General features: G+C 62.3%; 2 protein-coding genes across 2 annotated transcripts; one reads left to right on the top strand and one right to left on the bottom strand.

Moving 5' to 3' along the window:
- Window positions 1-2,776: 2,776 nt before the first annotated feature.
- On the top strand, window positions 2,777-6,201 carry SLC25A6 (solute carrier family 25 member 6). The gene is made up of 4 exons (XM_027052909.2): window positions 2,777-3,010; window positions 3,470-3,956; window positions 4,983-5,123; window positions 5,626-6,201. The coding sequence occupies exons 1-4, from the start codon at window positions 2,900-2,902 to the stop codon at window positions 5,781-5,783; spliced, it is 897 nt and encodes a 298-aa protein (XP_026908710.1). The 5' UTR covers window positions 2,777-2,899; the 3' UTR covers window positions 5,784-6,201.
- A 1,208-nt stretch (window positions 6,202-7,409) lies between these two features.
- On the bottom strand, window positions 7,410-25,969 carry IL3RA (interleukin 3 receptor subunit alpha). The gene is given in 14 exon segments (XM_027052904.2): window positions 7,410-7,561; window positions 7,795-7,876; window positions 8,832-8,937; window positions 9,444-9,457; window positions 9,459-9,501; window positions 10,606-10,717; window positions 11,764-11,790; window positions 13,726-13,841; window positions 17,649-17,824; window positions 18,011-18,143; window positions 19,631-19,748; window positions 20,095-20,213; window positions 22,610-22,707; window positions 25,501-25,969. Coding segments are annotated over 13 exon segments (1,185 nt in total). The 5' UTR covers window positions 22,674-22,707; window positions 25,501-25,969; the 3' UTR covers window positions 7,410-7,486.
- Between the last annotated feature and the right edge of the window lie 148 nt (window positions 25,970-26,117).

Genomic DNA, 26,117 nt, shown 5'->3' with positions numbered 1-26,117 from the left:
TGGGTACAGAGTGCAAAGGAGTTTCAAGCATCTGTGGTCTTGACGAACGGAGGAGGTAGGAGTTCAGTGGCTGACCTGAACCCCACCCTCCAGGTGACATTCATTCTCTCATTTTTGAGAGAGAGAGACAGAGCACGAGCAGGGGAGGGGCAGAGAGACAGAGAATCGGAAGCAGGCTCCAGGCTCCAAGCTGTCTGCACAGAGCCGGACGTGGGGCTCGAACCCACACACCGTGAGATCGTGACCTCAGCCAAAGTCAGACACATACTCCGTTGAGCCACCCAGGCACCACACGCATGACGTCTTAAAATGCGTTTTCATTAAAATCTTTTTTTTAATTAATAGGCCCATTTCTCAGATGCTCTGGGGAAGCAGATTTAAGCATCGACTGCCCAGCAAAGGCTGGCCTCCAGCTCCTTCCAACCGCTGGCTTAATTCTTGGCAATGGGGACCTTTCTGAGCCTCCCCACAGGAGGCGGGAAACGTGAGCCTCTGCAGGACCCCGCCCACCCTGCGTCCCCCCACCAGCCCCTTTCGGGCATCCTCTGCCCCTTGCCTGTCTCAGGGGGGCAGTCTCCCCAGACCGGCTGTCCCCAGGTACACGGGGTTCTGGGTTTCTGGTGTTGGAGACGCCACTGCCCTCTTGGGGGGCACCCACGCACATCCCCCTCCCCCCAACCACAGAGACACAAAGGGCACACAGTGGAGTGCCTGAGTCGACCCGCCGCGGAAAAACGTGTTCTGGACAACGATTAGCGATGAGGGAAAGAGACTGTGCATCTTCCTTCGTCCCAGAAGCATTCTCCAGGGACCATGGGGCTCCAGGGACCATGGGGCTCAGTGCTGCCCGCTGGGGTGGTCACTGGGAATCCAGGCCGAGCGCAGGAGCCGGGGGAAGGGGAGCGGACCGGAGGGCAACCGCCCCCACCTGCATAAGACGCTGGCTGCACAGAAGCACTTCATGCCAGGTCCTGGGCCTGGAGTCCCAGTGTCATCCGGGGTGAGCAGCTGATAGGCCCTGGAGGTCCCTCCCCCCACCCTCCCCTGCCGGGCGGTGATAATCATGGCCAGGGTCCCTTCCAGCCCAGACGGGCTGATGCTGTTCTCACCTGGGAGCGCCCAGCGCCAGCCCCCTGAGCTAGCTGCCTGGTCCCCGGCGGGCATGCCCACCGCCTCCCGCTGCAGAGCCCCTTGGCTGCTCCTGGTGGCCGTGGGGCTGCGTCTTCCGGGGACATTCTCCACTTCCCGTCCCTGCGAAGCCTCGAGAATGTGCCAGTACCTCCAAGGCCCTCCCCACAGCCGTGCTCAGGGGCCCAGACCCTGTCACCCTTTACGCTACTTCTGAGTGCCTCCCCCACCCCCTCCCCCGCCACCGCCACAGGGTCAGCGTCTGCATTGCCGGCCAGCCTCAGGCGCCCTGAGCAGGACCGGCCAGTCCTGGAGGTCAGCACAGAACAGAGGCGGGCGTTGGCAAGGACACGGCGCCCTGGTGCCCGGGGCTTTCCCGGGCGCTTTGCGGGCACTGACCCATCCAGTACCAGCGTTTTTCACCTGCTACCGGGGACACGGGAAACCACAGTGTGGCGAGCACGGAGAAAAGGGGAAGGAAGCAGAGGGCAGAAAGGAAAACAAACAGGAAGACAATCCTCGGGTGAGGACTGCTCCCAGGCTCTATTCTCGAGCTTCCAGTTTACAGCACGTAAAACCGAGCAAAGGATGCGTTTCCTACTCGGGACGTTCGCTTGCGAGTCAGTAGAAAGCTCACCACGTTTTCAGCCGTCTGCGCTGGTGAGCGTCCCCGCAGGGATGCGCTGCTGGGGGCACAGGGGGCTGGCCACGCAGGCACGCGTGTGCGCAAAGGCGGGCACGTGCGTGCCACGTGTGCGGCTGGGGGAGCAAGGGCCCCCTGCGGGGAGGGCCGCCAAGGGCACGGACGGGCCCTGCAGGGGGACTGAGCGCCAGCAGAGCCTGGACGGTCTGGGGTCGCGCCAGCCTGGGGGGCGTTCCGGCTAAGGACGGGCGGGGGCAGCCAGCGGTGCAGCCCGAAGAGCCTCAGGGTGAGCGTGGGGGTGGCGACCGGACCTCGGGCGTCGGCCGCGAGGGGTCGCGGTCGCGGCTCAGACACGGTTTTAGGGGGCAGCGTAAGGGCCGCGGCGGAGCACCGGTCAGCGAGAAGAGGCAGGAGGTCGGGGTCAGGGCCCGAGGTCTTCGGGGCGAGCGCTGGGGCCGAGACCTGACCTCAGAGGTCAGCAGGGAGAGCCCAGGGTCGCGGCTGGCGCTCGGGCGTCTTCGGCACGAGCGTGCAGGTCACAGCCGGGCATCGGAGGTCGCCAGGACGAGCGCCTCGCAGCGTCCGGGAGGAGCCCAAGCGCGGGAACCCAGCGCCCCCCAGCCTGCTCCCTCCGCCGCGCGCGCTCCTGCCCCAGCGTGACCTTGACAAGGTCACGGTGCCGGCCGAGCCAACCCCCCCCCCCCCCCGGCCCGCATGGCGCGTGGGCGGGGCCCGGCTTCCGCCATGCCCCGGGGCGAGGCGCGCGGCCGGCAGCAGCGGCGCGACCAATGGGCGCGGCGCTCGGGGCCGCGGGGCGGGGCGCGCGGCCGGCAGCAGCGGCGCGACCAATGGGCGCGGCGCTCGGGGCCGCGAGGCGGGGCGCAGAGCGGCTCCCGGCAGGCCGCGGGCGCGCGGCGCGCGGGGAGGGGCGGGGCGCCGGCGCGCGGCGCAGCCAATGGTGGCGGCGGGCGGGGGCGCGGGGCGGGGCGTCGTCCCCTTAGCGGCTGCGCGCTGGCCGCCCCGTCTTTTCGGTCCCGGCGGCGGCAGGGCTGAGCCAACGGCGCCCACCCTCCGGCTCTCCGCGCCCGCACCCCGCACTCCTCTCGCCTTGCCGCCCGCCCCGCCACCATGACGGAACAGGCCATCTCTTTCGCCAAGGACTTCCTGGCCGGAGGCATCGCCGCCGCCATCTCCAAGACGGCGGTGGCCCCAATCGAGCGGGTTAAGCTGCTGCTGCAGGTGTGTGTGTGTGTGTGTGTGTGTGCGCGCGCGCGGGGACGGAGGCGGGGGGCGGGGGGGTCGGCGTGCGCCCGGTGGGGGTCCGGGAGCGGGGAGGGGGCATCAGGCCCGGCGGGCCGCGTGCAGCGGAGCCTGCAGACGGGCGGGCGCCGGAAGTGCGAGGCCGCGCCGCTTTGTCCGCGCGCCGCCGGGTTCCGGGCCGGGCGCGCGGGGTCACGTGGGCGCTGCTGCAGGCGTGGGGGCGGGTCCGCGGGCGCGCAGGCGCGGTCTGCGCCGGGAGGGCACCGGCGCGCGTGCGCCCGGGGGCTGGCGGGTGGGGGCGGATGACGGCAGAGTCGTTACCGTGGAGCGCCTTTTGCCGCCGGGAGCCCGGAGCGGTGGGGGCGGCCCGGCGCCGCTCGGGGGCGCGCCTGTCCTGGGGCCCTGTTGCCAGCGCGCGCGCGCCCGCCCGCCCTGCAGGTGCAGCACGCCAGCAAGCAGATCGCCGCCGACAAGCAGTACAAGGGCATCGTGGACTGCATCGTGCGCATCCCCAAGGAGCAGGGCGTCCTGTCCTTCTGGAGGGGCAACCTGGCCAACGTCATCCGCTACTTCCCCACGCAAGCGCTCAACTTCGCCTTCAAGGATAAGTACAAGCAGATCTTCCTGGGGGGCGTGGACAAGCACACGCAGTTCTGGAGGTACTTCGCCGGCAACCTGGCGTCGGGCGGGGCGGCCGGAGCCACGTCGCTGTGCTTCGTGTACCCGCTGGATTTCGCCAGGACCCGTCTGGCCGCCGACGTGGGCAAGTCGGGCACCGAGCGGGAGTTCAAGGGCCTGGGAGACTGCCTGGTCAAGATCACCAAGTCTGACGGCATCCGGGGCCTGTACCAGGGCTTCAACGTGTCGGTGCAGGGCATCATCATCTACCGGGCGGCCTACTTCGGCGTGTACGACACGGCCAAGGGTAAGCGCGTGGGCCCGGGCCGGCGAGGGATCGGGGTGGTTCAGATGCAGAGGTCCACTGAGTGACCAGTGTGCTTCAAATGGGGGGGGGGGGGAGGGGCGAGGGACCAGGGGGGTTTCACAGTTGTTGATGCTCCGCTGGCTTCTTGGGTGTGTAGACGGTGGTTCTGTCCGTGTGTTCTTGTGTGACCTTTCTGTGTGTTGAGATTTCACATTTTAAAAAATTTTTTTAAAGTTTACTTATTTGGGGAGGGACAGACAGGATGTCAAGCAGGTTCCACGCTGTGAGCACAGAGCCCAGCACCCTGGGTTCGAACCCCCAGACCCTGAGATCATGATCTGAGCCGAATTCAAGACACATAATTGACCGAGCCAGCAAAGTTGTCCCTCAGTTTCTTCTTACAAGGATGTCCGTCCTGCTGCTTAGGGCCAAGCCCGCTTTGATGACCTTACTTTGCCTTTTTAACTGTTGCTTTTTTTTTTTTTTTTAAGACGCTCTGCGTCAGTACGGCTCGATTTCTACCTGCTAGGCATTGGGGCTCCGCTGTGAGTTTCAGGGGCTCACAGTTCACACCCTGAAAGCAAGCTGAGAGCAGCTGTCATCAAGGTTTGGGGGTCTTTGCAACAGAGCAGCCTCGCATTGGGGCGCCTGGAGGGCTCAGTCGGTTGAGCGTCTGACTTCAGCTCAGGTCGTGATGTCACGGTTCGTGGGTTCAGGGCCTGCGTCCCCACTCGGGCTGTCTCAAAAATAAAGGTCCAAAAAAAGGACAGCCTCGCGCTGTCTGCCGTGACCACTTCCAAAGTTCGTCCGGCCCCTGCTGTAGAGGGAAGTCATTCAGGCACTAAGCCTGGGTCTCTGGGACTGTACCGTGGCCTGCATGTGGCTTCAGCACCCCCACCCCCTCCCCGTCCAGGCTCTGTGGCCGAGCCCGTCCTGATTATCTGGTCTCCATGACCTGTAGCTGGAAACCCCTCGAGGGGGCAGGGTGGGGCAGGGTAGGCCTCACGTCGGCCGGTGACCCCGCAGGCATGCTCCCGGACCCCAAGAACACGCACATCGTGGTGAGCTGGATGATCGCGCAGACAGTGACGGCCGTGGCGGGCGTGGTCTCATACCCCTTCGACACCGTGCGGAGGCGCATGATGATGCAGTCGGGGCGCAAAGGAGGTATGGTGTCTCCGTTCTGGTGGCCGGACGACAAAGTCCGAGAAACCCTTCCTGGCGGGAAGGGCGTCCTGCTCGCAGCCTTTAAGGGGCTCGGGTTCCTCACATGAGCCGCTTCCCACACCGCTTGGGGCAGCGTCTGGTTCCAAAGTGTGCCAGCTTCGCGGGCACGGGAGGCCGTGCTGAAGGGCGCTACTCTTGTACCGCCAGCCCTTGACGCCCGGGTACCTGCTCGGCCCCTGGTCTCCCGAGTGGCCAGGGGCCTCGCATGGTTCCCGAGGTGGGGGTGGGGCCTGAGTTCCGCATTCCTCCTGGACCACGACAGTGGGCCGGCAGGGCTGTGCGCTGGGGCCACGCGCGTGCACTGCCTCCGTTTTCTCCGTGACGAGGAACCACGTCCCCCGGGTCGCGGCAGCTGGTTTCGCTGCCTGCCACGTGCCGTTCGTGGTTCCTGTAACGTCCTCTCCGCAGTAACCTCCCGGTAAGTGTCGTCTCTCTCTTACAGCCGACATCATGTACAAGGGGACCCTCGACTGCTGGCGGAAGATCTTCAAAGACGAAGGGGGCAAAGCCTTCTTCAAGGGTGCGTGGTCCAACGTCCTGCGGGGCATGGGGGGCGCCTTTGTGCTTGTGCTGTACGACGAGCTGAAGAAAGTCCTCTAGGCTCCCCTCCCCCGGACGCAGGCACCGAGGGAATTCTGTAGAATACTTGTAACTGTTACGGACCAGTGATCTTCGAGAAATTCCAGGGTCCCGGCCCCGGCCAGATGGCGTCTAGAGGCCTGGGGCAGGTTCTAAAAGGGGCTCCTTGTGATCGACCATTGGCACCAGATTCCATGTATTGATTGGGGGGGAGGGAAAGGAGGACGTCTGTCTTCACGAGTCCGCAGACAGGCAGGCAGCTCGGCCACAGACCTTAGAGTCCAGGTGCTTGTGGGACCTTAGTTGTGTTTAAGTATTTATTTAAAAAAGAATCATGTCTCCATTTGTACTTAAGCACTATTCTCTTTTGCACAGCCGAATATTTGCAATTATGTTTCATGTCGGGCATTCTGCAAAACCATAAAAGACGGGACAGAGAGAGAGAGACTGGTGGTTTGTTTTCAGCCGAGTGTACCGGGAGGGGGGGGGGGGTTCCTCAGGCAACCCAGGCAGGGGGAGGGGTTGAAAACAAAGTACGCCCCCCTCCTCGCTCCCCCTCAAGTGCTGTGCTGTAGCAACTTGTGCTAAGAAAACCCCAGCCCAGAAAGGGCCTCCAGGAACCGCGTCCCATGGCCCACGTTAGCCCTGGCCAACGTGTGGTGGGGATCCACGTATCGGGGCACCAGACCTCGGGGGCAGGTCCTGTGCACCCGTGGCCCGAATGCACCGGTCAGTGTGGGAGAGAGACGCCCTGCAGGCTGAATGTTCGGTCCTGGCGTTGCGTCCGCCTGTCTCGAGGGCCACCCGGGGTACGCAGGCCGACCCGACGTGAAGCACCGCTCCTGGGCTGTGGGGTCCTGGCCGTGGGAGGCGGGGCTCCTCAATTTGAAGACGTTGGTAAATGCAAACCGTTCTTTCTGCCGCAGTTACGGGTCCCGTTAGACACGAGGGAATTTGGGTCACGAGGCAAGCTAAAAAGAGGCCGGGATCTGCGCGACCTCCTTGGGGACCTCGCGCTCCTGACCTAATTGACCGGTGGTGCTCTGGCCGGGAGGACTCGGGTCTTGGGTGCGGGCTCCCGTCTGGATCCGTGGTCTAGAACTGCGTCTTCGCTCTGGCTGAGATCAACCCTCCCTCTTGGCCGCGAGGCCTTTTTATGTTTAACTGACAGGTCGCCAAATAGCCGCCTGTGCTGTGGCCTCAGGGCAACCCTGCTTTGGCTATGGGGTGGGGGGGTGGCGCTCCCGAGGGTCCCCCTGACGCCGTCCTGCGCGCATCTCACTCGACGTGCGTGGCCACGCCCTCCGTGCCTGCGTCTCCCCCACGCACCGGCCACACGGTAGTGACCCCCTTGTGCCCGGATGCCCTGTGCCTTGACGGGGGTGGTCGTGGAGCTTGTGGGTCCCTCCTGGTTACCTGGGGTGTGCCGGGCTTACAGAGAAGGCGGCACGGCCGCTCAGAGGGGGCAGGGGTGCGGGCGAGGCCCATGTCAGGAGGCCGGAGCGACCCGAGGCGACGGGGCTGGGTCCCACTGCGGAGTCCAGGGGGTGGACGGAAAAGGGCTTTATTTAGGAAATGACCCCCACACGGCCTGTCTTCCCTACTGGTGGCAGCTCCGTGAAGTTGCGCCGGGTGGTCGCGCCCTGGTCCCCGGTCCCCTGGTCCAACACCAAGCAGGCCGTCCAGGCCCCCGCCGCGTCGAAGACGAGGTCTGCGCCCCAGCGTCACGTTTCTCCCAGAACCTGCACCTCCGCCACCTGGCAGTCCTCCCGGCTTGCTCTGCTGGCCTCCCAGGCCACCTGCGCGGGTAATGGGGGGGGGGGGGTCGTCAGGGTGAAACACAGAGCTGAGGACTCTGCTGCGGCTCTGGGGTCCGCACCTGGGGCAGCGCCCAGCTCCTCCTGTGAGCGTCACCCGGCAGCCTTCGGCAGTGTACAGCCCGGGCCCACGGACCAGCATCGCGTGCCCCTGCGCCGGGCTATGAGCACCTGTGCGCAGCACCCGCCCCACCCGCGCAGGAAGCGGGACATACCAACTTGCTGCTGTGCAGGTTGTCACTGATGGGGTCCTTCAGGTGCGGGATCGGGGGGAAGAGCTTCTGCAGCACCGAGTACCTTGGAGGAGGCACACAGACAGAGAGAATCAGGGCCTCCGAATCCGGAAGGAGGGGGCAGAGGGCCACAGGACGCCAGCCTGAGGGCCGAGGGCCCGGGAGGGCCCGGGATGCGGGGCGGGGAGCGGGGCTGTGATGTCTACGGGAGCAGGGGTGGGGGGCTGGGTGGGGACTTGGGGTGCGTGGTCTCTACTGTGGGGCGGGGGAGGGCAGGCACTGTGGTCTATACCGCTGGGCTGAGGTGGGGGAGGGGGTCTCTACCTGGGGTGAGGGGTATGGTCTGGGGGGGTGGGGCAGAGGGTGCTCTTTCCCGCGGGGCGGGGACTAGGGGGTGTGGTGTCTACTGAGGGGGGGAGGGGGGAGGGGGGAGAGGAAGAGGGGAAGGAAGAGGAGGACGACTGAGAAGGGGAGGGGAGGAGAAAGAGGAGGGGGAAAAGGGAGATGAGAAGGAGGAGGGAGAGGAGGGGAGGAGGAGGGGGCAGGGGGGGAAGGAGGAGAAGGAAGAAGGAGAGGGGGGGAGGGGGAGAAGGAGGAGGAGGGGGAAGGGGAGGGGGAGGAGGAGGGAGGATGGGGAGGCAGAGTGGAGGGGGGAGAAGGAGGAGGCTTTCCGAACCCTCCCTCCCCCACCCCCCACCCCCCCCCTCCGCCGTGCAAGGGCATTGGGGGACCGGGAATGTGGGCCAGCGTTGAGAGTCCCCCCAGCGGGGACACGTGGGGACACGCAGGCCAGCCTGGCTGCGCCCGCGGACTCCTCGTGACGGTTCGGGGGCACAGGGGGGTCCTGAGGGCACCGCACCGGGACCGGCGTTGGCAGGGACCGGATGGCACCACGGGGTCCAGGCTCACACAGGGCCGGACCCGACCCGGAGGCGGGGTCGCGCCGCCCAGCAGGCAGGACCCGCCCGCGGCGGGGGGGGGGGGGGGCGAGGGGGGGGCTCAGGGGGCGGGGCGCTCACCTTCGGCACAGCGCGACCCCCAGCCCCAGGGCCAGCAGCGCGCCCAGCGGGATCAGAGCGGAGGTCAGCCAGTCTCGGAAGTGCGTGTCCTTCCCGAGGTCGCACTCTAGGGGAGGGGGAGGGGCGCGTCGGCGTGTCCCCGGGGTCGTGGTTCCTCCAGGAGCCAATGCTTCCCGCCCGCCGCCCCCTCCCCCATGCAGCAGGCTCTCGGTGCGCCCAGGTGCGCCCAGGAGGGGACAACGTCCACCTGCCCCTGCGGGGGTCCCTCCCACGGGGCCGGCTGCACCAGCCCCAGCCCCCAACCCCAGGCCCCAGGTGCCAGCTGGACAGGCTCACACCCCAGCCCTCAGCCCCCAGCCCTCACCCCCCAGGGCCCACCGGGTAGCCTGTCTTAGTTCTAAGCCCTCCGGCTCCCCGTGACAGCGGGGGGGGGGGGTGTCCCTGTGGGGAGTGCCACCACCTACTCCCACAGGCTGGGTGGCCTGAGAGCAGACATGTGTGCCTTCCAGAGCCCTGGCGGCCGGGGCTTTGAGATCCAGGCGGGGCGAGGCTGGTTCGTCCCAACGCCCTTCTCCTTGGCTGGTGGAGGCCCCGCTCTCCCTGTGTCCGCACCTGGCCGTCCCTCTGCGTGTCTGTGTCCTCAACTTCTCTTCTTGAAAGGACCCCAGTCCTATGGGGTCAGGGCCCACCCCACTGACCTGGTTTTACCTTAATCCTCTCCTCAAAGACCCCACCTCCAGGTACAACCACATTCTCAGGTCCTGGGGGGGTGAGGACTTCAACATATAAATTCGCGGGGACACATCTGAGTCCCCAACAGAGAGTCTGCAGAAATGATCACGTCAAGACGAGGCCCCAGTGGAATACGATGGGCCCTGATCCCATGACTACTGTCCTTATAGAGACAGGAAATTGGGGCAGAAACACACAGGAGAAGCCATATGGAGACAGGGGCTGAGACACGAAGCACGTGGCCACAGGTCCAGGGACACCTGGAGCCCTAGAAGCTGGAAGAGGCGGGAGGGACCCTGCCCTGGAGCCTCTGGAGGGAGCACAGCCCTGGCCACTTGGATCTCAGTGGCCCTGCCCCTCCTGGGTCTCAGGGGTCCTGCCCTGCCTGGATCTCAGTGGCCCTGCCCCTCCTGGTCTCAGGGGCCCTGCCCTGCCTGGATCTCAGCGGCCCTGTCCCTCCTGGGTCTCAGGGGTCCTGCCCCTCCTGGATGTCAGCGGCCCTTCCCTGCCTGCATCTCAGCGGCCCTGCCCTGCCTGCATCTCAGACTTCCTCCCATCTCCAGAGGTGGGAAAGGACAGATTTCTGTTGTTTCCAGCCCCTCCCCCGCCATGTGCGGTCATTTATAGCAGTAACCCCAGGACCCTAGTGACCGGGGTTCCCTGCGTGTTACCCTTGAAATGGGATGTTTTGGGGGCAGCCGGAGGCGAGGGTGTGTTTTCAAACGTGCTGAGGGAGAAGTGGCCGCTCTTACTTTGATGCCAGCCTTCTGCTCAGGCCCTGAGCCCTGCCCTGACGTGTGGGATAAAAGGGAAGGACCCCTCTGCCCTGGACGCTCTGCTCTCACCAGCCCCGGGGTGGGGGTGGGGGTGGGGGTGGGGGTCCGCCGGCCCTCTGGTTCCTCCCACCCTCCGCCTTCCCAGGCCGCCTCTTCAGGGGCCTGTTGGCGCACGCCTCCCGCCAGGGTCCGTGCTTCCCTGACCCGGGGCGGCGCCCCCCGCGTTGAGCGCCCGCCAGGGAGTCGTGAGAGGGCGCCCCACTCACCAAAGCGCCGGACGGCGCTCCACTCGCTCCAGGTTTGGCGGAAGCGCGCGTGCGCCCTCAGCCTCACCGCGTAGTTTCCGGGATTGCGGAGCACGAAGTAGCTGCCGGGCGCCTGCGGTTTCCGAGAAGGGAAGGCCGTGCCCGGTGGGCGGGGCGCTGCCCAAGTTGGCGCGCCAGGACTCTCGCCCCAGCCGACCGTCGTGGGAGCAGGCGCGCGCAGACGCGGCGGGGGGCGGGGGGCCGCGGCCACGCGCCAAGGAGCCCCCGGAGTTGGCACACGGTCCCTGCGGCCTCCGGAGGGAACGCAGCCCCGCCCCGCCCGTCTGTCCGGCGACAGGTGTGCAGGACCCCGAGACCACAGCCCCCAGCTGTGGTACCTGTTGTAGCCCCCGCCCCCCAGAGAGAGACAGGGTACGGCCGCAAGGCACGGCCCCCCAGAACCTGTGGACGGGATCTTGAGAGGCCTAAGCAAACTGAAACTTAAGCAGCTTGTTCCGCTTCTGTACAATTGCTTGGAGCGCCCGCGCACTCCTCACCAATCATTGAGATACCCCTACCCCCAGTTGTGGTTTGACCTAAAGGTGGGAACCAATCGAATTCTGCTAACTGTTCAAATGTAAATATCAACCAATGGCAGCTCTGTAACTGTGAAAAAATCCCTGATTTCCCCATGACTTGTTTGTAGCTGTCTATAAATGGGCTGTAAAAACCTCACTCGGGGCCTCTTAGCGTCACCGGCAACGAGTGCACGGAGGACCGGGTTCGAACCTGCAATAAACGACCCTTGCCGCTTGGCTTTGGCCCTGGACTCTGGTGGTTCGTTTTTGGGGTCTCTTGAATCTGGGCGTTACAACCTGAGTCGGAAACAAGGTGTGTGCAGGTGTGAGTGAGGGATGGGAGGGGGGCTCATGCTGCAGGAGGGGGGCCCTGAGGCCAATGACAGGTGTCCTTGTGAGAGACAGAAGGGGGGACACAGGCACAGAGGAGAAGCCCCGGGAAGGCGGAGTCCCAGCTCCGTGCGGTCTGCCCCCAGCACTGCGTAGGGGTGAGCGGGGCCCACACGCACAGCCCCGCGCAGGGGAGCGGAGGGGGCGCAATAACACAAGGCCTGTCCTTCCTGATGCCGAGTTGGGGGGTGGGGGGCTGGGGGACACTCACCTTCTCGGTGTAGGCGGGATCTGAGCCCTGCAAAACAAAAGCAGAAGGCGGTGGGTGCCCGCTGCTGTCCCGAGACGGACCCTTGTTCAGTGAGCCCTGTGGTTGGGTGGGAATCGCCAATATAATGTGCGAATCAATATGACCGTAAAGGAGACATTAACTGAAAACTATGTGGCCTTGGAGTCCCGGGGGGCCGGGGGGGGGGGGGGGCGGTCAGTTGCTTAAGCGTCTGGCTTTGGATTTCGGCTCAGGCCATGACCTCACAGTTCGTGGGTTTGGATCCTGTTTCAGACCGTTTTTTGTTTTTTGTTTTGAGAGAGAGAGAGAGAAAATGCACGAGAGCGGCAGAGAGGGAGGGAGAGAGCGAGAATCCCAAGCAGGTTCCCCACCGTCAGCACAGAGCCCCCTCGGGCCTCGAACTCACAAACTGTGACACCATGACCTGAGCCAAAATCCAGAGTCGGATGCTTGGCCGACTGAGCCACCCAGGCGCCCCTGTACCTGGTCTTATAAAACAAAAACAAAAAACAAAAAAAAAACGTAGAATTAATAACGTTTGTGTTTTTGACCACTTGTACATTTGCAGAAACATGACGTATCATCACTAGTGAACTATAAACAATAAACAGAATATACAAAGAAGTAAAGAAAAGTGATACCTTGAAGTCAATAATTGAGTATGGAATCCTAAGTACCTCCAAACGTTTCCTCATTGTCCTTCAATTTGCAGACTTAAAATTTTTGAAATTTATTGATTAATCATCTCTGCGCCCAACATGGGGCGCAAACTCACGATCCCTCAGATGAAGTGTCACATGCTCCGCGGACAGAACCAGCCAGGTGTGTTGCTCACTAGACATCACTCTGCATTTTCCACGCCTCTGTGTATACACGGGATGCCCCAGGGTGGCCCTTGTGTCCGGCTGACATTCGTGGGGGGTCGGATTCCACAGTGTGGCTATATTTTGTTCGTCCCTTCTCTTGGGTCATTCCCAAACACAGCTGCTGTGACCAGTCAGGGCCCCACTCTGCTGGGATTATGTTTACACTTCTCTGGGAGCCACACCTTGCAGGGGATCTGCTGCCTTGGTAAGCTGGAACCGAAGGCTCTTCGAAAGCGACTGCGCCATTTTTAAGTAAAGGATATGGTTTTATCCTGGCTCTTGCAATGCAGAGAATGTTCATCCATGAGGAACATCTCATAGAAGAAGGAGCCACCTGTGGTTTCCTGAAACGGGCCACACCGTTTGAAATGGCCACGAGTTAGTGGCACAAAAGTGTTCCAGTCAAGTGGGTGACAACCTGGCTGACACTGGGTTGGGCCAGACTTTGTCATTTTCGCAGATCTAACGGGTGTGGACCGGCCTCTCCCTGCAGTTTGCATTTTCTCTGCTACCTTTTCACGTATTTATGGGTCATGAATACATCTTCTTTGGGGAAGTGGCTGTTTCAACTTTTTGCCCTTTGGGTTTTTTATACAGTTGTTTATCTTGTTGGTATTGACTTGAAAGAATTCCTTATCCACCCTAGACGTGCGTCCTTTGACAGACAAATGCGCAACTGGTTTCTTCCACGTGTGACCTGCCTTTTCACTTTTACCTCTGTCTTTTCAATAGCCAACACTGTTACTTTTGGTAAAGCTAAAAAATTTTTTTATGCTTCATACATTTTTTTGATGATTTTTAGACACACACACACACACAAACTTAAATGATCTTTACTTTTTTCCATTTTTTGTTACCTTTTTTCATTTTATGTAGAGTTTAGCTTCTATTTATTTTTAAATTTATTTTTGCTTATTTTTTATTTAATGTTTAGTTTTAAAAGATTAAAAACAATTCTTTTTGGTTCATATTTGTGTGTGTGTGTGTGTGTGTGTGTGTGTGTGTCTTTATCTGCTTCCAAACCCTCAGGGTACAGATTCTGGAGAATCTAGAATTTCCAGTGGGGGCAAGCATTTACCTTTTGTATTTCAAGTTCGTATGTAAATCTGTGATTAAAGTGGCTTGACATTTTCCATTCCATGATTGAATACGATTTATTACACATTCCGGTGATGTTGGGCAGACTTAATCTCTCTAGGGAAGAAAAAAAAATTTTTTATGAGTAAAACAAATCAAAGTTTTTCACCCCCTAGAAGATACTTAAAAATTTTTTTTTAATATTTATTTTTGAGAGAGAGAAAGGGAGAGAGAGACAGGGCATGAGCAGGGGAGGGGCGGAGAGAGAGGGAGACACAGAATCCGAAGAGGGCTCCAGGCTCTGAGCCGTCAGCACAGAGCCGGTCGTGGGGCTCGAACCCACAAACCGTGAGGTCATGACCTGAGCCAAAGTCGGATGTTTAACCAACTGAGCCCCCCAGGCGCCCCTAGAAGATGCCTTTAAAACAGGCTTCTTACAAATTCGGATGCAGGGGAGGCAGAGAGAAGGTCATTTCAAGGTTGAAGACGGGGCAAAACACCAAGACAGATGCCTGACAGGATATCTGGTTGAATGAGGGCCAGCTGCTCAGACACCAGCCTGCGAGAGACCCCCGCCCATGCCGAGATCCTTCTGGAAGGCGCGCCTGGGTCTGTGCAGCCAAGTCCCCCGGACTACACCTCACGGTTTCCCCTTGGCCACACGTCCACTGCTCTCTGGTCCGCCCTTGGGGCTGCTGGGACCCTCCCGTCTGTCTGTCCCCCCTTCGGGGTGCCATTCCGGGGCTCTGCCCCCAGCTCTCCCTCCAGAGGGTCGGCCTCTCTGTCCCCAAGGCGTCAGTAGCTTCCTGTGTGACTGCGTCTGAGACGACACCACGGGTGCGACAGCCAAGAGGAGCCCAGCCCTGCGTCCTTGCCCGACTGCCCTGCGGTCCGCCTGGACCCCTGGCAGAGAGCTCCCCGCAGGGGGGTCTCCAGCTCGGGGTCTCCTCATCTTTTTCTCGCTCCTGCTCCCCCTCCTCGCCTTCGCCCTCCTCCTCTCCCTCCCCCCTCCTCCCCTCCTCCTCCTCTCCCCCCACCTATGATGTCACCCTGCACCCAGACTCGTTCAGTCCCTCTTTCTACCCCAGCAGCATCCACAGAACCCACTGCAATTCCGTCCTGGGAAACAGTCTCAAAAGCGGCTCCCCCCGCCCCTCCCTGCAGCCGTCCAGGCCGTGCCCGTCTCCTGCTGCCTTGCACGGGGACCTTCCGGAATGGCCTTCCCCCCTCAGGACCAGGACGCCCGCGGCCAGCAGCCTGCTTGGGAGGACGCGCCCATGGGAGGGCCGGGAAGGGAGGCCCCGGCGGCAGGGACTTCCCAAAGAGCGGCCGCTCGGTCCCACTGGGGAACCACCCTGTGGACGAAGGAACGCACCTGGTAGGAGCCCCCCAGCCCAGGGCAAGGGAGCCGGGTTACTCACCAGCCCCTACAGCTTCCGGCCAAGCACTCGTGTGGCACCTGCTCAGGGGCTGAAAGGCTCAGTCAACACATAGCACCCACGTGCAGGGTCATGTGCAGGCCCGGGGCCCCGCGGGGCAGGAAGGGCCAGGGCGAAATGCGACTTAACTTCTAAGGAGCTCTGCAGGGGCGCCTGGGTGGGCTCAGTGGGTTAAACATTCGACTTTGGCTCAGGTCATCATCTCCCGATTCGGGGGTTCGAGCCCCGCGTCGGGCTCTGGGCTGACGGCTCGGAGCCTGGAGCCCGCTTCGGATTCTGTGTCTCCCTCTCTCTCTGTCCCTCCCCTGTTTGCTCTCTCTCTCTCTGTCTCTCAAATAGTGTCTTTGCAGGTACAATAAGTGAAGGTTCTGGGACGACCTCCTTCTGCATCAAGGTGGCCCTAAATCCGATGACGACTGTCCCTATGAAAGTCAGAACAGGAGACACAGACACAGAGGGGAAGCCCCAGGAAGACGGACGCAGACACGGGAGGGACGCGGCCACGAGCCCAGGGACGCCTGGAGCCCCCCCCCCCCAGAGGCTGGAAGAGGCAGGAAGGACCCTCCCCTGGAGCCTCAGGAGGGGGCACAGCCCTGTCCTGCCTGGATCTCAGACTCGGATGCTCCAAGCCTCGTGCTTTGGGATCGTTTGTTAAGGCAGCAGCTGGGAACCAACAGTCCCCCCCGGACCCGATTCTCCGTGTCAATGGGCGATGTCTCTGATACTCTGAGACGGCCGCACCTGCGGGCCCGGACCTGGCCAGTCCACGCCCAGAGACGTCGCTGTCCGTGGCCCCAGGCTTGGGTTCTTGGTCTCCTGGTGCCATCTGGAAATCGCCCATAATGGTATGGCACGAATTCCCCACGGCTGCCACACCAAAGTCCCACAAACTGGTGGCTTGGGCCATAGAAATGTGTCCTCTCCCAGGTCTGGAGGCCAGAAATCTGAAGTCCACGTGTCCCCAAGGCTGGTTCCTGGTGGAGGCTCACAGGGAGACTCTGTTCGAGGCCCCTTTCCCACTGCGGGCGGCTGCTGGGGAGGCTGGGCGTCCCTGGGCTGGACACACGTCACCTGTCACTGTGCCTTCCTCCTCTCCTGGCCTTCTCCTCCGTCCCGGCGTCGGCCTCCGCGTCTGCTCCCCTTTGTACGGGCAGCACCGTATTGGATCGGGTGGGGGCTGCCTTACTGCACGTGCAAAGACCCCGTTTCCACATGAGGCGCCTTCGCAGGCGCCCGGGGGTGGCCCGATGTTTGCGCAGGACAACCGGCCTCTTGGAACTCGCGCAAGTGAGGTCCTGGTGCGTCGGCGGAGCCTGAGGCCAGGCGCGTTCCCAGCTGCGCGCGTCCCCGCCGGGCGCTCACACACGCCCGGACCAGCCCAGCGCGCTCCCTGCCCGCCCGTGCCGGGAGCCGCGCGGTGGACACGGGGGGGGGGGGCGGGGGCGGGAGCAGCGTGCGCGGCGTCGCACGAGGCCTTGCACGCGGTGCGCAAACACCCGCGAGGGAGCAGCGTCCGACCCGTGCGGACGCAACACAGCCTCTCGGCCCCAGGGGAGGGAGTCCGCGGGCGCAGGAAAAGGCCCCCCGCTTTTCCAGTAGGAGGCCTGCCTTGTCCCCTCTGAACCCCCGTCTCAGCTCAAGCGGCGGCTCACTGCACCCGGCCCCCACGTGACCCCGCGCTTCTCGGGGCTGGCAGGGGCCACCGTGCGGAGAGGGGTCCGCTTTAAGGGAACGAGCCACGAGAGAGCTCTGCTAAGGTGGGGTCCGCGCGCCCCGAAACCGAAGGAGGGTGAACTCAGGGCCTCGGCGGGCGCCGCGAGCACGATACTGAGCCCCCCAGACTCGTGGCGGGAACACGTGCCATCGCCTGCCCTGACCCCCCCCCCCCCCAAGAAGGTGACCCTCTGGGGAGGCGATTAGGCTTAGGTGACGTCATGAAGGTGGGGCCCCCGGGATGCTTTCCTGGCTTCCCACGAAGACCACACGGCTCCCTTTGTCTGTGCCCCGTGCGAGGTCCCGGCGAGGAGGGGTCCCCAAGCCAGGAGGACGGTGCCCCCCGGGACCCACATGCGCCCCCAGAACCGTGAGAAACTACCGTGTCACTCGAGCCGGCCGCCTGCGGTGTCTCCTTACGGCTGCTGGAGCTCAGCAGGTGCGGCCCTGGAGCGTGTCCCCCGCGCCCCCCACCCAGGTCAGCAGGTGCGGCCCTGGAGCGTGTCCCCCGCGCCCCCCACCCAGGTCAGCAGGTGCGGCCCTGGAGCGTGTCCCCCGCGCCCCCCACCCAGGTCAGCAGGTGCAGCCCTGGAGCGTGTCCCCCGCGCCCCCCACCCAGGTCAGCAGGTGCGGCCCTGGAGCGTGTCCCCCGCGCCCCCCCCCCAGGTCTGCTGGTGCGGCCCTGGAGCGTGTCCCCCGCGCCCCCCCCCAGGTCAGCAGGTGCCGCCTGGGAGCGCGTCCCCTCCCCCCCCCCCGCCCCCCCAGGACTCACCGATTCTTGCCAGTTCCACAGTGAGGTCGGAGCAGGGGATCCTCGCGCCCTTGCTGGTGCCCTTCACCAGGAACTGGACGTGTTCCCTGAGCCGGGACACGTCGTCGAAATGACACCGGATGTGTGTCCCCCGATCGTCCACCCCGTACCGGGGACACTCCTCCTCCTCGTAGGTCCTGCGGCCACCAGCGGGCACTCAGCAGTGACCCAGCACCGCCCCCCCCCCCCCCCCCCCGCCCAGCACAGCAGGGGCCGCCAGCCGTGAGTGACCCAGCGCCCCCCTCCCAAGCCTGGCACGGCCGGGGACACCGCTGTCCCCCCAGGGGCCCCGGCGCCCGGTCGACACAGCCTGCCGCGCCTACTTGAGGTCCTGCCAGTACAGGCGATACTGGACGTCACCGGGGGCCGCGCGGCCCGCCTCCCAGCTGCACGTCAGGAAGTCCACGTCGTGCACCCAGCAGCCCAGACGCTGCGCGGCCGCCTCAGGGTGGCCCTCTGCGCTTGCAAAGGGCGGGACACGAAAGCACGTCCCCGTGAGCACGGGCGCCAGCGTGTGCTGGCCCCGGCGAATTCACACACACGTGCAGCAACACACGCGGACGCGTCCTGCGCCGGCGGGCCTCAGTTTCCCCCCGGGGCTTGACTCGGTTTCCCCCGGGGCTTGACTCGGTTTCCCCCGGGGCTTGACTCAGTTTCCCCTGATGGCTTGACTCAGTTTCCCCCACTGGCTTGCGTCAGGTTTCCCTCGTGGCTTGCCTCAGTTTCCCCCCGGGGCTTGACTCGGTTTCCCCCGGGGCTTGACTCAGTTTCCCTCGTGGCTTGCCTCAGTTTCCCCCCGGGGCTTGACTCGGTTTCCCCGGGGCTTGACTCAGTTTCCCTCGTGGCTTGACTCAGTTTCCCCTGATGGCTTGACTCAGTTTCCCCCGCTGGCTTGCGTCAGGTTTCCCTCGTGGCTTGCCTCAGTTTCCCCCCGGGGCTTGACTCGGTTTCCCCCGTGGCTTGACTCAGTTTACCCCCTATGGCTTGACTCAGTTTACCCCTGTGGCTTGCCTCAGTTTCCCCCCGTGGCTTGACTCAGTTTACCCCCCGTGGCTTGAGTCAGTTTACCCCTTGTGGCTTGCCTCAGTTTCCCCCCATGGCTTGACTCACCTTGCCCCCATGGCTTGCCTCAGTTTCCCCTTATGGCTTGACTCAGTTTCCACCCTTGGCTTGACTCAGTTTCCCCCATGGCTTGCCTCACTTTCTCCCCGTGGCTTGCCTCAGTTTCCCCCTGGCTTGCCTCAGTTTCCCCCTGGCTTGACTCACTTTCCCCCATGACTTGCCTCAGTTTCCACCCGTGGCTTGCCTCCGTTTCCTCCCGTGGCTTCACCTAGTTTCCCCTTATGGCTTGACTCAGTTTCCCCCTGGCTTGCCTCAGTTTCCCCCTGGCTTGCCTCAGTTTCCCCCTGGCTTGACTCACTTTCCCCCATGACTTGCCTCAGTTTCCACCCGTGGCTTGCCTCCGTTTCCTCCCGTGGCTTCACCTAGTTTCCCCTTATGGCTTGACTCAGTTTCCCCCTGGCTTGCCTCAGTTTCCCCCCTGGCTTGCCTCAGTTTCCCCCTGGCTTGACTCACTTTCCCCCATGACTTGCCTCAGTTTCCACCCGTGGCTTGCCTCCGTTTCCTCCCGTGGCTTCACCTAGTTTCCCCTTATGGCTTGACTCAGTTTCCCCCTGGCTTGCCTCAGTTTCCCCCCTGGCTTGCCTCAGTTTCCCCCCATGGCTGGACTCTGTTTCCCCGCGATCGCTTGCCTCAGTTTCCCCCCGTGGCTTGCCTCAGTTTCTCCCCGTGTCCTCATTTGCCCAGTTCGCTTCCAGACGCTCCCGCGGACGACCTCCTTCCGCGTGCGTGGACCGTGCTCCCCCCCCCCCGCCCTGGGGTCGCGTCCTTCTGTCGCCACTCCCCGCAGAGACCCCTTCCGTGCCGAACCCCGCTGCCCTCACCTGGCCTGGGGTACAGGATCCCTGCGGAGAACGGTGGGTCTCCGGTGGAGGCGACCGTGAAATTCGTCACCTGACACGAGGGAAGTACGCGGAACTGGCAGTAAGGCTTGTCCACGGCCTACGGGGAGAGCGTCATGTCGGGGCCTGTCGCCCAGGGCGTCAAAACCCCGCCCTGAGCCATGCGCCCTCGGGCTCCTGCGCGACCTTCTCGGAAATCCCGGCCACGTGTGTGCACGGGCTTCTGCACGAGGCGGGACGGGCGGTGCCTGTCGTGGGGTCTCAGCACGGCCGAGTCGCAGACCCCCAGACGCGGGCCCCGGGGCCACGGTACCTGGCGGGGACCCCCCCACCCCATCCCCCAGCCCAGCCCGCAGGAGAACCCCCAGGTCTGTGACACCAGGGCCGGGCGGTGGCTCTCGGGTCCCCGGAGGACGCCCGGTGCCGAGGTCGGGGGACGAGCCTACCTTAGTGATCAGCCTCGAGTTGATGAAACAGCCAATCTCAGACACGTTTCCGCTGAGGTCCCAGGTCAACCTTCTCGTCTCCGGCTGCATTCGCAGGTTCTTAATCGGCGGCTCGGGATCTGAAACGTGGACACAGGGTCGCCTGAGGTCACAAGAGGTCCCGCCGCTGAGGACTCATGGTCCGTGGGGTCGAGCCCCGTGTGGGGCCCTGGGCTGACAGCTCGGAGCCCGGAGCCTGCTTCACATTGTGTCCCCGTCTCTCTCTCTGCCGCTGAGACCCAGACGCCCATCAGATACTTGGTGAGGTTTCCTCTGGGGTCCCTTTGAAGGTCCCACAGGTCCCACAGGACGTGACTTTCATAAACGTCCAGCTCGTTTACGGCCTGTGAGTATGATGATTGCTGATCAAGATCAACGACCTTCGTTTCATCAGCAAAACCAACCCACGCAAACACCTAGCTTTCCGGCTTGGGGTTCTCGCGACGTATAAGGATAATTTACTCCTTAACAATTAAAACAAAAAACAAAAAACCCCGAAGGGCGCCTGGGTGGCTCAGTCACTTCAGCGTCTGACTCTTGAACTCGGCTCAGGTCATGATGGCACCGTTCCTGACTTCGAGCCCCGTATCAAGTCTGTGCTTACAACGCGCAACCTGCTTTGGATTTTCTCTCCTTCTCTCTGTCTCTCTCTCGTCTCAGAAATAAATAAACAGTTGAAAAAATAATAAGAAAATGCACCAAGGGAAATTCTTTCTAAGTTGAAAATGTAATTCTTAAAAACTTTTTAATGTTTATTTGTTTGGGGGACAGACACACGGGAAGAGCAGGGGAGGGGCAGACAGGGAGGGAGACACAGAATCCGAAGCAGGCTCCAGGCTCCGAGCTGTCGGCACAGAGCCCGGCGCGGGGCTCGAACCCATGGACCGCGAGATCATGAGCTGAGCCCAAGTCAGACGCTGAACCGACCGAGCCACCCACGTGCCCCGGAAAACGTTAATTTTTAACAGATTCTTATGCCTCCAAATTTACACTGAGTTCTATCAGCTCAACATCGAACGTCATTAAAACGGGTATGAAAAATGAAGGAATGAATCTTAATTTTAGCAGATCTTTATCATATTTTACGTGGTGTTTATGAATAACATCAATATCTATAACGGATCTGATATTTAAGGAAGAAATAGTATCCTGTGCAGAAACTTTCAAAAAAGAAAGGAAAGGATGGGAAATATCTTGCGACTTCGTTTTCGGAAGCCATCGTCATCCCAACATCAAAATCGGAGATATGAAGAGGAAACGCGAGGGGTGACTGGGTGGCTCAGTCCGTGACACGTCTTGTTTTCGGCTCGGGTCATGATCTCAGGGTTCGTAAGTTCGACCGCTGCGTCTGGCTCTGTGCCGAGCGTCAGAAGGCTGTGTGGGACTCTCTTTCTTCCCCTCCCCTGCTCGTCCTATCCCTCTCTCTCTAAATAAAGAAATAAACTTAAAAACTAAGAAATGTAAGATAAAATAATAAAATCCACAAATACATAAACCCGGTAATACCACACGACGCAAGAGACTTACTCCGGGAATACAAGGTTCTTTTAACCATGAATAGAATTCACCCCATTCACAGAAAACTAATAATCTCCATAAAAGCAGGAAACAAAAAAATGACTGCATTTAAAACCCATTTGGGATTAGGATATCTAAGCAAACCAGGAGTGGAAGAAAATTTCCTTACCCTGATAAATCTATGAAAATGTTTCAGCTAATTCAGACTCACTGGTGAAAGACTAACCACTTCTACTTAAGGCTAGAACGGGGCAAGGCATGTGATTTCAACACTTCCTCGGTGGTGCTGCCTGGATCTTGGTGGTCCTGCCCCTCCTGGGTCTCAGGGGTCCTGCCCCTCCTGGGTCTCAGGGGTCCGGCCCCTCCTGGATCTGAGCCTCTGGTCCCCAGACCTCTTGAGAAATAAGCCGCCTTCAGGGGACAAAGACCTTCCTCTCCGTCCCCACAAAGCATGTGAATCTCACTCGCGTTAGAGGAAGGAGTGAACGTCTAACGGGTTATGAAATCTTGTGGCTGTCCCCCCCCCCTGCTGCTCACAGCGCCCCGACTGATAAAACGGCCCCACCTCGGCTCTCGCGCCCGCTGCGTCCTGGGAACCTTCCAGATGGCGCCCGGTCTGCAGGCAGACGGCCCTGCGTTCCCTTGGGTCACTCTTGAGTCTCCCTGTCCTTTCCTGAACCCTGGACCCCCCTCCTCCAACCCCCTCTCCTCTCCTGCCCCCTTTCCTCACCCCAGTCCCTCTCCTCCTCCTCCCCCACCGACCCCCTCTCCCCCCTCCTTCCCCCAGTCCCTCCTCCCCCCAGTGCCTCTCCCCGTCCTTCCCCTGCCACCCCCTCTGCCCCCTCTGTCCCCCTCCCTCCGTCTTGCCCCTTCCCCCCATCTCCCCCCCTCCCCGCAAAGCCACGGAGCCGCGAACACCTGGACAGACGCGCACAGCGCTCGTGGGTTTGCGCCTCACCTTCGTCCCTGTGCAGCAGACAGCACGCGGGCGTGAGACACAAGGCCAGCCACAGGAAGGCCATGGCGCTCCGGCTCCCGCGTCCCCGAGGGCGCGCACTGGAAGAGAAGGGACCTTCAGCGCGCGCCGCGCGGGGCGGCGAGCCCGGGGCACCGCGGGCGCAGGGCGCACGGAGGGAGGGAAGGCTCCGGCGGGTCTGCGTGGGCGCACCCCTGCGCGCGTCTCCTGCGTGTGCACGCGTGGGGCCGGCCCTGGGGGGGAGGGGGGTGCGCGCGTCCTCCGGCCGGCAGAGACCCCCCCACCCCCCGAGCCCGGACGGAGCCCGCTCCTGGCTCCCGCCTGGCCCACCGGCCGGGAAACGCCGCGGGGCAGAGCGGGTGAAGGAAGTGCAATTAAGATCGAAGTCAGCACACACCCGGGTTCCTGGGCCGACCGGGTTAGGGGCACTGGAGGCTGCCCGCCCCCCGACGCCCCAGCCGGGACTGCTGGCCACGGTCGCCAGGGTCGCCAGAAAGCCCGCGCGCCCACCTGGCCCCCCGGGGCCCGCACCTGCGTGGCCGGGGCCTCCCGCTCTCCCGACCGACCCCGCGCGCGCGCGCGCGCCCCAGCCCGTCGCGCGCGCGCCCCATCCCGTCACGCGCGCCCTGGCGGCCGGCGCTCTGTGCCCCGCAGAGAGTCGCCCGCGAAACGTGCCACCCGGTTAACCCCCTCCGGAAAATCTCTGCCCGGCTGGAAGGGCTGGGGCCGCCGACCCCGCCACCTGGGCTGCGCATTCACAGCCCCCGTCCCAGGACCCAACAGGGACCCCACCCAGGGGTTTCAGCTCGTCTCCCGAGCCTCTCTCTCTCTCTCTCTCGCAGTTGTCCCGTCTCAACGCCCGAGAGACCCCCTCCCAGAAGAGGGGGATGGTAGGAGCCACGATTGCCTCTGGGTTAGTAATAGAGGGGTTGTAGTGGGTTTGTAATACAGGGATTGTAGCAGGTTAGTGATACAGGGATTGTAGTGGGTCTTTAACACGGGGATTATAGTTGGTTTGTAATACAGGGATTGTAGCGGCTCTGTAATACAGGGATTATAGTCGGTCTCTAATACAGGGATTGTAGCAGTTGTGTAATAGAGGGATTGTAGTGGATTTGTAATACAGGGATTATAGTGGGTCTGTAATACAGGGATTGTAGCGAGTTTGTAATACAGGGATTGTAACGGGTGTGTAATAGAGGGATTGTAGTGGGTTTGTAATACAGGGATTATAGTGGGTCTGTAATACAGGGATTGTAGCAAGTTTGTAATACAGGGATTGTAACGGGTGTGTAATACAGGGATTGTAGCGGGTCTGTAATACAGGGATTGTACTGGATCTTTAATACGGGGATTATAGTTGGTTTGTAATACAGGGATTATAGTGGGTCTGTAATACAGGGATTGTAGTGGGTCTGTAATACAGGGATTGTAGCAGGTTAGTGATACAGGGATTGTAGTGGGTCTTTAATACAGGGATTATAGTTGGTTTGTAATACAGGGATTGTAGCGGGCCTGTACTACAGGGATTGTAGCGACTTTGTAATACAGGGATTGTAGCAGGTTTGTAATACAGGGATTATAGTTGGTTTGTAATACAGGGATCGTAGTGGGTGTGTAATAGAGGGATTGTAGTGGGTTTGTAATACAGGGATCATAGTGGGTCTGTAATACAGGGATGTAGCCCGTTAGTGACACAGGGATTAGGGTGAAGAGAGGAAGGCATCAGGCTCCGTGTGTAGCAGGGGACCCCCAACCCTATTCAACGTGAGCCAGACTTCAATGAGACGTTCACAAAACGTGGGTGCGGGAAACGCAGAGGACAGAACGATGGGGCTTTCGAACCCGTGGGCGCAAGGGCGACATGGGGCTGAGGTTCCCGCGGACTGGGGCGCTCCGGGCTGCGCCCAGTGGGACAGGTGGTGCCCGCGGGGACGTGACTGCGCGGGGGTCGCGGGTGGCGCCCACGGGCCCCCCACAGGAGGGGCCAGCGCTGAGCGCCCCAGGGCGGGACCGGGGCCTCCCCACACACAGCCCGGCGTCCCCATCTCGTGGCTCCGTGGCCCGCAGGACCTCAGTCACCACACGGGACACGCGGGCGTCCGTGGTCTTTCAAGTGGATCCATTCATTAATATTTTTCTGCAGGTGAATCCCCATCAAAATGCAAGCAGGGGGCCAAATGGCACAGTCACCACGTCTATGTGGCTCCGGAATGTTCCAGGCCCCCCCAAAGGAGACCCCGCCCCACGAGCTCTCATTCGGATGCCTGTCCCCAGAACTAAGAGAGAGAGAGAGAGAGAGACAGAGTGAGCAGGGGAGGCGCAGAGAGAGAGGGAGACACAGAATGGGAAGCAGGCTGCAGGCTCCAGGCTCCGAGCTGTCCGAGCAGAGCCTGATGCAGGGGTTGAACCCCCGAACTGGGAGATCGTGACCTGAGCCCAAGTCGGACGCTCAACCGACTGAGCCTCCCGGGTGCCCCTGTTGTACACAATTTTTATAAACGGGATGGCACACCGTAGGGTCTCGTGGGCCTGCTTCTGTCCCTGAGGATGGAGTGCTGAGGTCTATGCAGCGGTCACAGCTTTGCTGCTTTTCGTGGCCCAGTAGTGTTCCCCTGTGTGGACGGACCACACTCTGCACGCGTTGCCCCTCGGGGAGGGATTCGTGCGTAACAATCCCTCCAGGGCGCGTGGACTCCCCCTCTCTGGGGGGGGGGGGGCGGACGCCCAGGAACCTGGGATCCGAGCCCCCAGGCCCTCCCGGCTGGGCTGGGCTGCACGCGGGGACCAAGCCACCCCCAGTGGCGCAAGTGAATTCTAGCACATTCCCCAGTGGACGTGACAGCCGCTCGCGCGGTGTCCAGCATCCTTACCTGCGCTCGCAGACCCGCCGCCTGCCTGGGGTCCCTCGTGCAGCCTGTGCTCGCGATGTTCCCTGGGACGCGGAGAAGGTCCGCGTGAGTCCCAGCCTGCGCGCCGGTTGTTCCCCGGACGCGAAGAAAGTGCGCGAGCGGGAGGCGGCAGCCGGCCTGGGGGCCCCCCCCCCCCCCCGGACCGCGGGCTCCTCACTCGTCACTCCTTCCTCGCCTCGGAGGAAGTGTCCCCAAGTAGAAACCAAAGCCCAAAGCTGGCTGTCGCTTGCTTCTCGGGGACTTTATAGTCCCCGCTAGGGGCCCCACCCCAGAGGCCAGACCCGGGCACGGTGGGCGTGGTCGGGGCCTGCCCGAGGACCCCCTCCCTCCGACGGCGCGGCCCGCTCTGTGCCTGTGTCTCTGCCTTAAAACCCGGGGACAGCCGCTGCGTCAGGAATGTGTCAGCCGCTTTCCCAGGAATGACCCTCTTTCTTTCAAAACTGGTGTTTTCCTGTTCTCCTTCCTCTTTGTGACAATCCTAATTGCTCCTAAGCGTCCAGGCCGGCGGGGGCAGCTTCCTGTGCGGCTTCTGGATGGCCGGGCCAGTGGCTTCTGGCCGGCTTCCCTGCAGGTCCCGC

The sequence above is a fragment of the Acinonyx jubatus genome, chromosome X (genome assembly GCF_027475565.1).
Source record: "Acinonyx jubatus isolate Ajub_Pintada_27869175 chromosome X, VMU_Ajub_asm_v1.0, whole genome shotgun sequence".
Lineage (NCBI taxonomy): Eukaryota > Metazoa > Chordata > Mammalia > Carnivora > Felidae > Acinonyx > Acinonyx jubatus.
The sequence above is the reverse complement of the archived record's forward strand: the minus strand, read 5'-3'. Positions and strand labels throughout refer to the sequence as shown.

Excerpts from the sequence above, each read along its gene's own strand:
- SLC25A6 (XM_027052909.2), top strand. The coding sequence starts at position 2,900 with ATGACGGAACAGGCCATCTCTTTCGCCAAGGACTTCCTGGCCGGAGGC. Across the intron at positions 3,957-4,982 it reads CGTGTACGACACGGCCAAGG|GCATGCTCCCGGACCCCAAG; the intron begins GTAAGCGCGTGG and ends GTGACCCCGCAG. Across the intron at positions 5,124-5,625 it reads GCAGTCGGGGCGCAAAGGAG|CCGACATCATGTACAAGGGG; the intron begins GTATGGTGTCTC and ends TCTCTCTTACAG.